This window comes from Musca autumnalis, unplaced genomic scaffold (genome assembly GCF_047663935.1).
Source record: "Musca autumnalis isolate F117 unplaced genomic scaffold, ASM4766393v1 scaffold_3, whole genome shotgun sequence".
NCBI classification, from domain to species: Eukaryota; Metazoa; Arthropoda; class Insecta; order Diptera; family Muscidae; genus Musca; species Musca autumnalis.
The window spans coordinates 5,981,378-5,994,390 of NW_027411866.1; the positions used below are offsets into that span (position 1 = coordinate 5,981,378).

At 35.9% G+C, this 13,013-nt stretch overlaps 1 protein-coding gene across 8 annotated transcripts in view; it reads left to right on the forward strand.

Moving 5' to 3' along the window:
• Window positions 1–13,013, forward strand: part of Pde9 (phosphodiesterase 9) — a 404,593-nt gene that overhangs the window by 361,056 nt on the left and 30,524 nt on the right. For all 8 annotated transcript variants that reach the window (XM_073977852.1, XM_073977851.1, XM_073977854.1 and 5 more), the window contains 2 exons: window positions 5,625–5,776; window positions 6,191–6,298. In XM_073977852.1, the coding sequence (XP_073833953.1) occupies window positions 5,625–5,776; window positions 6,191–6,298 (260 nt within the window). The remainder of the gene's footprint in view (window positions 1–5,624; window positions 5,777–6,190; window positions 6,299–13,013) is intronic.

The window sequence follows — 13,013 nt, forward strand, 5'->3', positions numbered from 1 at the left end:
AATATGGTCTGAATAGGTCCACTCCTTCGGGTACCTCCCACACAAAATTTCGGAAAAGTTCAGTTTAGGGTCATCTCTCGAATCGCTTTGATTTTTGTTTTAGCAACTTGTATTCACTGCCCTCCATACGACGGTACAAGCTTCATCAGGGGCAAGTCCATACTTCCTGAGAAAATAGCATGAAAGTTGCAAAAAACCCCTATGACACCCTGTGAGGTGGTTGGAGCGCAAGATAACTCTCGAACGGATCTGCCGATTCGGTCAAAAATATGGCCTTAGTAATATTTTGTTCAAACATAGTTTAAGTTTGAAGATAAGCAATATCGGTCCACTCCTTCAGGTACCTCCCCCACAAAAGTTCAAAAATGTTCGGAAAATTTGTTCGTACGGTAACTCTGGAAGGGAGTGGCCGAATTGGTCTATACTTTACACATCCTAATATATCTACCAGATATAGATCAGGTTCAAATATGGACTATGCTTGTCCAGTCCATTCGGTACCTCCCACACAAAATTTCGGATAAGTTCACTTTAAGACCTAATAACGACTAACTTTGATTTTTGTTGAAGCAACTTGCATTCGCTGCCTCAATTACGATATTAAATGTTTTTTTAGGGGCAAGTCCATACTTCTTGAGCAAACAGCCCGAAGAGTGTAAAAACCCCCTATGACACCATATGTTATGGCTGGAGATCCACTTCCATAACGGTCAATGTCGATCCATTCCTTTTAGTATCTCCTCCGCAAAACTGTTGATCTTTAATCCTTATCAACATTTTTGTCGGTTCAAACGCCCAAATTTTTAAAACCCGTTAAATTGTTTCAATATACACATGCTGAGGGTATACCTCTGTCGGCAAAGCCGACTGATATTTTTTTACTTGTTTATTTTATATTTTATTTTTATATTCTATATTTTATATTTTATATTTATTTTTTATATTTTATAGTTTATATTTTAAATTTTATCTTTTATATTTTATCTTTTATATTATATATTTTATATTTCATATTTTATAATTAATAATTTTATATAATTAAATTAAAAAATATGAATTATAATTTTATATTTTTACATATTTTATAATTTATATTTTACATGATTTATTTTGTATTTTATATTTTATATATTTATATTTTCAAATTTATGTTCTATTTTTTATAATTTATATTTTATATTGTATATTTTATTTTTCATATTTTATTTTTTATATTTTAAATTTTATCTTTTAAATTATATCTTTTATTTTATATATATTTTATTTTATATTAATAAATTAGGTAAACTAAACTTAATATTTTTACCCAATTTTGAATATTTTCATAAATGCGTTGGGAAATTTTGTTGAATTTTTAGAATTCATACTGTGTTATATATGTTAATAGTTTATATTTTATACAATTTACTCAATGTTGCTTTTAACAGATTGTAAATAAAGTTTAAAGAAAATCAAATATTTTATATTTTAAATATAATCTTTTATATTATAAATTTTATATTTAATCCTATATATTATATATTTTATTTGTTCTATAGTTGACCTTTGGACTGAAGTTTTCTCTAAGGTTTATTTTGGTTTAATAGTATTTTATTTTCCGATAGTTCGGTCGTCTCCGACAATATTTATATTTTATATTTCATATTTTATTATTTATATTTTATATAATTTATTTTGTATTTTATATATTTAATACTTTACAAATTTATATTCTTAAATTTATATTTTATATTTATACTAATTTTTATATTTTACATTTTATATATATATTTATGTTTTAAATGATAAGGAAGCAACGACCACTTATTCTTAAAATCAACATTAAAGCGCAAAAAACACCCTCCTCGTGTACAGCTGTTTATAATTCAAATTATTCATACGCCACTTTCAGTTATTCCTTCACACACCAACTTAGTACTTAAGCTTCCAACCAAGGCTTTATAACTTCAAACAATTATCACATAAATTAATTTATCAACAAATTATGAACTTTTATGCCTGTCTTTTAGTTATTTGCCCTCATGAAGAAGAAAATGTCTTTGCTAATTTCTCACAGTGTCCAGTTTTTACAGTTGTATATAATTTTTATCTCTTTGTTCTACAATTTTACTAAAGCTCCTTCAACCATACCCTTTTTTCCTGCTTAAGCAGTCGGCTCTACTACAACAAAAAAACACTTTCCCTCCACCCGAAAAAATACACAAAACTGGGTCAAAATTGTTTCAGCCAAAGGAGGAGAATAAAAGAAACGTAAAAAAGAAACTACACAAACTTAAACGACTTGTAAGGCAAGCGACTAGTGTATGTATGGCAAAAAGCCCTTTTTATGCTTCTTTTGCTCTGCTAGGACAGACGGCGAGTACAAAAGATTGTGACGTTGTGTAATATTTCTAGCTGGATGTTGTAATCATTGCTGCATCTTCTTCTCTTCTTGTGGTTCTAGTGCTGCAGTAAAACGTTAGCATCAACTAAAGAAAAAGATGTCAAAGTAGGTATGGCAGGGCTTGGTGAGGACCAAAAAAAAAAACACTGAAATGGGAAGGCGTCAACGACAACTACGATGATAGTGAAATTGTAACTATTTTTACATGAAATTTTCTTTTAAAAATAGCTTTGGCCAAGTGCTTGTGCTCATTGGTAAGAAGTGGTAGTAGTCGTAGTAGTAGCATTTGCTTTCCAGTGACCAAGGTGGGCGGTTTGAAAGCAAAATCCTTACGATTACATTGTAAAATATAAGTGCATGACTGGTCTACAAAGGAAATGAGTAAAAGCAAGAAAACCAACGAAAAAAATCTACCTTTCATCTTTCATTGAGAAATTTATGGAATTTCCTTTGTAATGTCAATAAAATTTCTTGTTTTTTTGCAAAGCACAAAAAAAATTGCATAACCACACTTCATTTTGAGGTGACAGTACACTTTTTGACTGACAGGATGTCGATACATATATACATAAGTAAGTGGCAAAGGAAAAATCAACGACAGTTTGATTAATGATGAAATTTATGTAATGACAGTGCTAATAAAAACAATTACAAAGGGGAGGGGATTTTTCTTAAATTTAAGTCATTGTGGTAGAGGCATTTATGGAATAATCGAAACCGCAGGAGTTGTATAAGTCTTGCTTATCTTTGATCGCATCCTCCCATCATTGATTGGTTCGGACAATGCTGATTGAAGATTCATCGTTTATCCATTGGGTCTTCAAGCGTTTGAGAGCTTTTGCATATTCATTCAGAGCTACAGATAATTTTCAAAATCATGACTACTGATCCTATGATTAGCCTCTCATAAGTAAGAAATAAATGAAAAGATTTTACGAAACCTTTTCCGGTTTTCATGCACCAGAAAAAATTAAAGAACAGCTGGAATGACATGAGAGAGCTCAAACTTTACAAAAGGGGTCTCATTCCTCTAAGTGAAGTAACGGAAGACACTAGTTAGGGACAGAGATACTTCATGTCGTCTCTACAGACACCTGCTTCCTTAATCTCACTTTTATCATTGCTGAAGGCTGCTTTTAATTGAGCATTGCTCCATAGACTTATATCGTGCACAGAAGACCTCCAAAAGGCTTCGATCATCAATAAAAGGCCTTTAAAAGGATTCTAACGTCAGTAGAAGGCCTTACAACGTCTTCTATCGGCCTTACAACGTCTTCTAATAGGAGGCCTTGTAAGGTCTTCCGTTGTCAACAGAATATCCTGAAAGGTTTTCTGTTGTCAGTAGAAGGCCTTTAAGATGACTCTATCGTCAATGAAAGACCTTGGAATGGACCTTAAAGGTCTTCGATTGTCAATAGAAGACCTTGAATATATTTCTATCGGGAATCGAAGTCCATTAATGGGATTCTATCTTCCATAGAGGATCTTCAAAGGGCTTCGATCCCAAAGAAGATTTGGAATGGACTTCGAAGATCTTCTTTTGTCAATTGAAGGGCTTGAATGGGCGTCTATAGTTAATATAAAGATTTGAAAGGCTTCAAAGGTATTCTATCGTTCATAGAAGACCTTCAATGGGATTCTATCGTCTATAGGCGTACTTGAATGGGCTTCTGTTGTCAATAGAAAACCTTGAAAAGGCTCCTATCGTCAATATAAGGCCTTAATTTAACTTTTACCGTTAATAGAAAGCATTGAAAGGGCTTCTTTTGTCAATAGAAGGTCTTACGGTGGCCTCTATCGTCAATACAAAGCCTCGGAGGACTTCTATTGTCAATGGAGTATCATCTCAGGGCTTTTATGGTACATAGAAGGCCTTAAAAAGTCTTCTGTCGTTAAAAGAAGGCCTTGAAAGGGCGTCTGTTGGCAATAGAAGAGACCTCTATTGCCAATAAAAGACCTTCCAAGGGATTCTATCATTTATAAAAGACCTTCAAAGGGCGTTGATCTTCAAGAGAAAATCTTGAAAGGACGTCTGTTGGCAATAGAAGGATTTAAAGAGGCCTCTATTGCCAGTGAAGGTCTTCTATGGCTTTTATCGTCAAATGGCTTCCGTCGTCAATAGTAACCCTTGAAAAAGCTTCTCTCGTCAATATAAGGCCATAAAGGGGCTTCTATTGTTAATAGACGGACTTAAAGAGGTTTCTGTTGTCAATAGAAAGGCTTGAAAGGGTTTCTATCATTAATAGAATATCTTGAAAGGGCTTCTGTTGTTAATAGAAAGCCTTAAAGGGGCCTGTAACTTAATATAAAGCCTTGAAGGACTTCTATTGTCAATAGAATATCATGTCAGGGCTTCTATAGTCAATAGAAGGCCTTGATAGGCTTCCTAACATCAATAGAAATCCTTGAGAGGGTTTCTATCGTCACTAGAAACCCTTGTCAGGCCTTCTTTCATCAATAAAAGGCCTTGATTGGGCTTCTATCGCCAATAGAAGGTCTTGAGACTACTTTTGTAGTCAACTTAAGAACTTTTTATGGCTTCTATCATCAGTAGAAGGTCTTGTCAGAGCTTCTATTGTCAATAAAAGGCGTTGATAAGGGTTATATCGCCAATGGAAGACCTTGAATGGGCTTCATCTTCGACAAAAGATTTCTATTATCAATAGAAGGAATTTCATGACTTCAATTGTCAATATAAAGACTTAACAGGGGTCTACCATAAATAGAATGTCTTGTCAGGGCTTCTATCGTCAATAGGAGGTCTTCAAAAGGATTTTTATGAATACATTAAGGCTTCCTAAGGGCTTCTATTTCACTAGAAGGCATTGTCAGAGCTTCTATCGTGAATAGAAGGTCTTGATAGGGTTCTCTTGCCAATGGAAGACTTTGAATGTACTTCTCTCTCCAAAAAAAGTCATGACTGGGTTTCCATCATCAGTAGAAGGAATTCCAAGGCTTCAATAGACTATAGAACGACTTAACAGGAGGCTTTCTAAGGGCTTCTATCGTAAATAGATGGATGTGTTAGGGCTTCCTTCGTAAAAAGAATGTCTTGTCAAGGCTTCTATCATTAATGGAAAGCCTTCAAACGGTATTTCCATCAATAGAAGACTTTCTAACAATATATACCTATAATTACCCATTTTTTAAGCTTAAATTCATTTCGAATATCAAATCTTTCCCTTTACCTCTTCTCTTATTAAATCATCAATCCCTAATTCCCCCTTTTCTTATCTTTCAGATGTATGCCATAACACGTCAAGCCAATCTATTGCAACGTCTAGGTGATTTGGAGTGTCTCATCCTTTTGGTATCCTGCATTTGTCATGATCTCGATCATCCAGGCTACAATAACATTTATCAAATAAACGCCCGTACAGAATTGGCACTAAGGTAGGTAGCACAAACAATCGAAACCAAAAACGTTTCTTCATCACTGTCACAGCATGTTTGGGCGTAACTTAACCCTGTGCTGCTGCTATGGGGGCTTACGGTGTTTGAAACTTTTCAAGAATTTGAGCCAATAAACGTCAATCAAAATAACAATGGTGTCCATCATGTTGCCCCCCAAAAAAAGTGTGTAACCTTAGATTTACAATGAGATCTAAGGTCTTATACCATGTTGTGATGAAAGAACGAAGAGAACAAAAAAAAGATTTTATGTAGTTTTTGTGTAAATCCTTTGGCATACAGCTGCTGTTCAAAACACAGAACAAAAACACTTGGGGAAATGTGAAATTGTTTAACATCTTTCTTGCATTGGATTTAATGATTATTCTTTTCTTCCTCTTTTTCCTTTTTTTACAGGTATAATGACATATCGCCTTTAGAGAATCATCATTGCTCGATAGCATTTCGTTTATTGGAACATCCAGACTGTAATATATTTAGAAATTTTAGCCGAGAAGCATTCAAGTAAGTATTACAATTTTATCGTTTTTTTTTTTCTGGGAAAAATGAAATTATAATCTAAAACACCACAACCACATTTCCATTTCCGTTTCCTTACTGGGCGAACAATGTTTGCAAACGACTTTTGTCTCACCCACACACACACGCACACTCTTGCAACCGACAAAGTTTGTCTATTTGCAACAAGATGAATGGCCACAAGTACCACACTTAGTTTCCTAAGTCCTACAAAATCCACTTCAAACAATGACCATTGCAAACATGAACCCTCTTTAAAAATGATACTTAGAACTTGACCACTGACTGGCTTGTTGGCCAGAAAACAGGGAACTTTATGGCCAAGTTCTCTTAGCCCACATTCACTCAATTTGCACTTGTTTTAACTATAAATGCAAATGCAAGTATAAATATGTTGTTGTTGTTGTTGGAGAAAGTTCCTATGGCCAAAAATAACACAACGCACACACACAAAGTCCTAAAGAATACACATAACTCATGGTTATAAAAGAGTCCAGATGGTGTTGCTGGTATTCCATACTTAAAACTCAAATAAAATAATAATGAAAACATTTAAATGTCATATACAAAACATATGCTAAGGACATTTTAAGTTTAAGGCTAACAGAAGAAGGTCAAAAGATTTGTGTGAAATTTCAACAAAAGAATTGATTTTGGCAGGTTGTTCTGAGAGAATGCACAACCAGGTCCTTTATTGCAGGACAAATACTTCCCTACTGCGCGGATCATAATCAATATGAGGCCTTGAAAGGGTTTCTGTCGTCAAAAGAAAGCCTTGAATGGGCTTCTATAGTCCGTAGAAGATCTTTAAAGCCTACGATCGTCAACGGAAGGCCATGAATGGGTTTCTATCGTCCATAGAAGATCTTCAAAGGGCGACGATCGCCAATAAAAAGCTTTTATTAGGCTTTTATCGCACATAGAAGATCTTGAAGGGCTCCGATCGTCAATAAAAGTCTAGAATGGGGTTCTATCGTCCATTGAAGACTTTCAAAGGGCTTTGATTGACAATATAAAGCCTTCAAGGGTTTTCCATTGTCAAAAGACGGCCTTGAATGGGCCTCTATAATCAATAGAAAGCTTTGAAAGGCTTCTATCGTCCTAAAAAGGACTTGGATAGGCTTCTCTCTTTAATAGAATTACCCTAACAAGGCTTCTTTCGTCAATAAAAGCGTTGAAAGGGCTTCTATCGTCAATAGAAGGTTTTGAAAGGGCTTTTGTCGCGAAGGCCTTAAAAGGGCTTTTACTATCAATAGAAGGCCTTGGAAGGACATCTATCGTAGAAAACCTTCAAATGGCTTTTGTCATCAACAGAACGCCTTGACTGGGCTTCTATCGTCAAAATAAGCCCTTTAATGGGCTTCCATCGCCAATAGAGGACTATGATTGGATTTCTGTCGTCCATAAAAGATCATCGAAGAACTTCGAACGCCCATGAAAGACCTTCAAACGTCTTCAATCTTCAACTGAAGGCCTTCAATTGGATTTTATCGTTCATAGACGACCTTCAACAAAGGCCTTCAATCGTAAACAGAACGCCTTCAACGGGTTTCTATCGTCAAAAGAAGACCTTGAATGGGCTTCTAGGGCAATAGAAACTCTTGAAAGGCCTCAATCGTCAATAGAAGGCCTTGAACAGGCTTCTATCCTTGAGTGGGCATCTATAGTCAATAGGGAGCTTAGAAAGACTACTATCGTTCTTAGAAGACCTTCGAAGTGCTTCAATCATCATTAGAGAGACTTTAATGAACTTCTATCGTCAATATAGAGTCTTGAATAGCCTTCTATCATCAATAGAAGACCATGAATGAGCCTCTTGATAAATGGGCTTCGATCGTCAATAAAGGGCTTGGAATGGGTTTCTATCGTCCATAGAACACCTTAAAAGGCCTTGAACACCTTAAAAGGCCTTCTGTCATAAAAAGAAGGGCTTGAACGGGCTGCTAGGGTAATAGAAACCCTTGAAATGACCTCCAGCGTCAATAGAAGGCCTTGAACGGGCCTCTATCATCCATAGAAGACTTTCAAAGGGCTTCTATCGTCAATAGAAAGCCTTGAACGAGATTCTATCATCAATAAAAATCCCTGAAAGGGCTGCGGTCGTCAGTAGAAGGTCTTGAAAGGGCTTCCATCGTCAATAGAAGGCCTTGAAAGGGTTTCTATCATCAATAGAAGGTCTTCAAAGGGCTTCTATCATCAATAGAAGTTATTGAAAGGGCTTTAATAGAAGTCCTTGAAAGGTCTTCCATCGTCAATATAAGGCCTTGAATTTGTCTCTTGACAAATAGTCTTTGATCGTCAATAGAGGGCTTGGAATGGGTTTCTATCGTCCATAGAACACCTTCAGAAGGCTTCGAAGGAATTCTGTCGTCCATAGAATACCTTCAAAGGCCTTCGATCGTCAATAGAAGGTCTTGAATGGGCTTCCATCGTCAATAGAAGGCCATGAAGGGCTTCCATCGTCAATATAAGGCATTGAAAGGGCTTTCATTGTCAATAGAAGCCTTGAAACCGCTTCCATCGTCAATAGAAGGTCTTGAATGGGCTTTTCTCGTTAATAGAAAGCCTTGAACGGGCTTCTATCGTCAATAGAGGGCCTTGAAAGGGCTTCCATCGTCAATAGAGAGCCTTGAAAGAGCTTCCATCGCCATTAGAAGGCCGTGAAAGGCCTTCGTCAGTTGAGAGCTTTGAAAGAGCTTCCATCGTCAATAGGAGGCTGTGAACGGTTTCAATCGTCCATCGTCAATAGAGAGCCTTGAAAGAGCTTCCATCGTCAATAGAAGGGCGTGAAGAGGCTTAGATCGTCATTAGAAGATCTTGAACGGGCTTCTATCGTCAATAGAACGCCTTGAATTGGCCTCTCGATAGTCTTTGATCACCACTAGAGGGCTTGGAATGGGTTTCTATCGTCCATAGAACACCTTCAAAGGGCTTCGAAGGACTTGAGCTCTGTAGTACATGAAATAAAAGATCGTTAATAGAAGGTATTTAAAGGTGACGATGGAAGGTCAATAAAAGGCCTTGAAAAGGCTTCCATCGTCAATAGAAGGCCTTGAAAGGGCTTCCATCGTCAATAAATAGCCTTGGAAGGGGCTTGGAATGGGTTTCTATCGTCCATAGAACACCTTCAAAGGGCTTCGAAGGACTTAAGCTCTGTCGTCCATGGAATAAAAGATCGTTAATTGAAGGCATTTAAAGGTGACGATGGAAGGTCAATAGAAGGCCTTGAAAAGGCTTCCATCGTCAATAGAAAGCCTCAAAAGGGTTTCCATCGTCAATAGGGAGACTTAAAAGGGCTTCCAACGTCAATAGAAAGCCGTGAAAGGGGTTAAATCCTCAATAGAAGGCGTTGGACCGGCTTCTATCATCAAAAGAAACCCTTGAAAGGGAATATCTTCAAAGAGCTTCGATCGTCAATAGAGGGCTTGGAATGGGTTTCTATCGATCGTAGAAGACCTTTAGAGGGCTTTGATCGGCTTATATTTCAAAAGAAGACCTTGAATGTGCGTCTGTCACCCATAGAAGATATTCAAAAGGCTACAATCGTAAATAGAAGGCCACGAATGGGCTTCTATCGTCCATAGAAAATTGTCATGGGCTTATCGCCAATAGAAGGCTTTGAATGGGCTTCTGTGGTCAATAAGAAGCTAAGAAGCTATGGTTCACAGAAGACCATCAAAGAGCGTCCATCCTTATTAGAAGAACTTGAGTTGGCTGTCGTCAATAGAAAACCTTGAGAAGGCTTCTATTGTCAATAGAGGACCATAAAGGGTACTTCTATCACCAATGAAAGGACGTGTTAGAGCTTTTATCGCCAATAGAAGTCCTTGTCAACAAGAGGAGGAGGCAGAGGTCAGGACTTCAATCGTCAATTAAAATCTTTGTCAAGTTTTATGGAGTTGGGTAATCTAGTTCCTTGTACTAGTTCCAAAACGTATGAGTAACATTATGAAATATAACGTGTGATATTAAGTATACGCAGTTTGTTCAAAGAAAAAATGTGGGCCATTGGAACTGCGAACTGAACGCGATAGTTTCAAATAGTTTCTTTGGTACAACTCTAAAGTTTTATATAAATAGAAGGCCTTGTATGGGTATTTGTCGCCAAAGTAAGGTCTTAAAGGGGATACTATCGTCATTAAAAGGACCTCAGAAGGCTTCTAGTTCCAAAACGTATGAGTAACATCATGAAATATAACTTGTGATATTAAGTATACGCAGTTTGTTCAAAGAAAAAATGTGGACCATTGGAACTGCGAAGTGAACGAGATAGTTCCATATAGTTCCTTGGTACAACTCTAAAGTTTTTATAAATAGAAGGCCATGTATGGGTATTTGTCGCCAAAATAAGGTCTTAAAGGGGATGCTATCGTCATTAAAAGGACCTCAGAAGGCTTACTTTTATAAAAGTCGACAAGCCCAGAGTCATGATATCAGTAGTGCGATTCTCTAACTTATTTGTTGAGTTACCGACAAAAATCGTTAACATTAAAACGCAAAATTATGAATGAAAGGTTTGAGTAAAAGTTGACAACATTGTTGCTATCGGTAGAACTGTACGACAACTTTTTATTGGTCGTTAACTTACCGAAAAATATCGTTAATTAACGAAATTATAAGCAATTTAATTTTACCGATTTTTTCGGTAACTCAAAACTCAAACTCGGATCAAAAAATTTAATTGTCCGCAATAATGTTAAGGTAGGGTCACAGTAGGCAAATATGTTCTCCAGCTACCGGCATTGTGCGCTAAATGAGAGCAAGTGAGTGTAAATAAAGCATTGAAATTTATGATGACTTGTTCTCAGTAATCGTACACTGCCGTTCGCTGGAGCAAATATTTGCCTAATGTGACCTTACCTTTAGTCTCTAAGAGTGATACTAAGTGAGTGAGCATCCCCAGATCCATGTCGCTGAAATGCATTGAAATTTATCCCAGTGTCCACTTTATTTCCCACTCTGACGTCAATGCATGGAATAAAAAGAATCCTTTCCATGCCAACACGTCTTGGGATTCAAAAGTTTTATTTAAAAATTAATTTTTATGATTATCAAACTAAAAAAGGAGAAGAAAAATGAAACGCAAAGCCGGAATACAAAGAGATAAAACTTATAGCTTGCAATAGTGACACCATTTGCAGTAACAACTCTCGGCGGAGTACAAACGAGTGGAGAACGCTGGCAAACAAAAAGAAAAGCGTAAAAAGAAACATTGTAGCAAATAAACTGTCATAAAAGAAATTGAAATATATTTTCGCAAATGACTTTGTGTTGTTAAGTCGTTTACGTTCACGTTTTTTTGTCGTCTCTATTTCTTATTTTATATCCAAAATACTCAAAAGCTAAATGCCAGCTCAAGTGTTGGGTAACTCCTTTGCAGGATGATGACAAACATTGTTGCCGCTGCAGAGTGCATTTTTATTACTAAAATTTTCTATGGAATTGAAAGAAAGAAAGAAATCAAGGAAAACTAAAATTCAGAGATACTGAAGAATTAAGATATATTAGAAGAATTTAACTTCAATTGAATTCATTATTGATCGCTATATACTGAGATTATGGTTGTCTAAATGGTGGCGTATGATGGTTGTCGCTACGTATACGTCAAGGTTGATTACAAAAATATTAAAAGCTGATTAAAAGTTATATACAGTGTATTTTCTCCAATGTATTTCCTTTGAAACATAAATTTTGGAAGATTCTTCCGAGCCAATATGTATTTTAACAGCCTCTAAGCCCTGACAAAGATCTAGTTGACTTTTTAAGATCGAAAACTAAATTCTAAAGGGGACCAAAGACCAAATTATATTTTATTATAAATTTGCCTTAATTTCAAATTAATTTTAATTTTGTATGTCCAAAATGGCAACTCTCATGTTCCTCCAGTTCGCATTGTTTGGCAAATCCAATCTCGCTTCATTGCTAGCACCAACAAGAACTACAACAAAAAATAGTTTCGTTAAAATTATTGCAACAAAATGCCACTTGATGCTGTTTGACTGGCTGCGTGGATGCGTTGTGTTGAGTCCTTGACATTCCCGGGAGACGGTCTTCTTGTTACTCTCGCTACTCGTTATAGCCTTCTTCCTCTTTTTATCATGATGTTGGTGTCGCTGCTGCTGCCGATGATGATGACAAAGTAATCGTAAACACTTTCAATTAAGAAGATTAAATTACATAGCCAAAAGTAATGGCATAAAATAAGGGAGAAGAAAAATACTCTGTTGAACTTTTTGAAATAACTTAAACTTGCGAAAGTTATTCGGGGGTTTGAAGTGGCACACCACAATGATGAGGAAGATTTTTCATGGTAATTTAAAATTCGTTTGGCAGAAATGTATACATGATTGGTTGGGCTCAATGATCATTGGGTCGCAATGCGAAACAGGAATGCACTAATGGCCTTGGGCAAACCGAATTATTATAAATGATTGCTACCAATATTTCACATAAAAATTCTTCAACTAACTCACTCTTTATAAAAAAATCAGAAAAAACTACTTCAATATTAATACAGCACTTCATTTGCAACTTTTTATTAAAAATATGTGTGTATCTTTTTATCTTAATTAATGGGCATATTACATATTTTCTCTTCTTCATCTTCTTTAAAGAGTTTTATTCAATTAAGCAATTTTCTCATTTAACTTTTTAAGAAGATTTAATTTTTTCCCTTCGTAACATAACAACTTCTTACCTT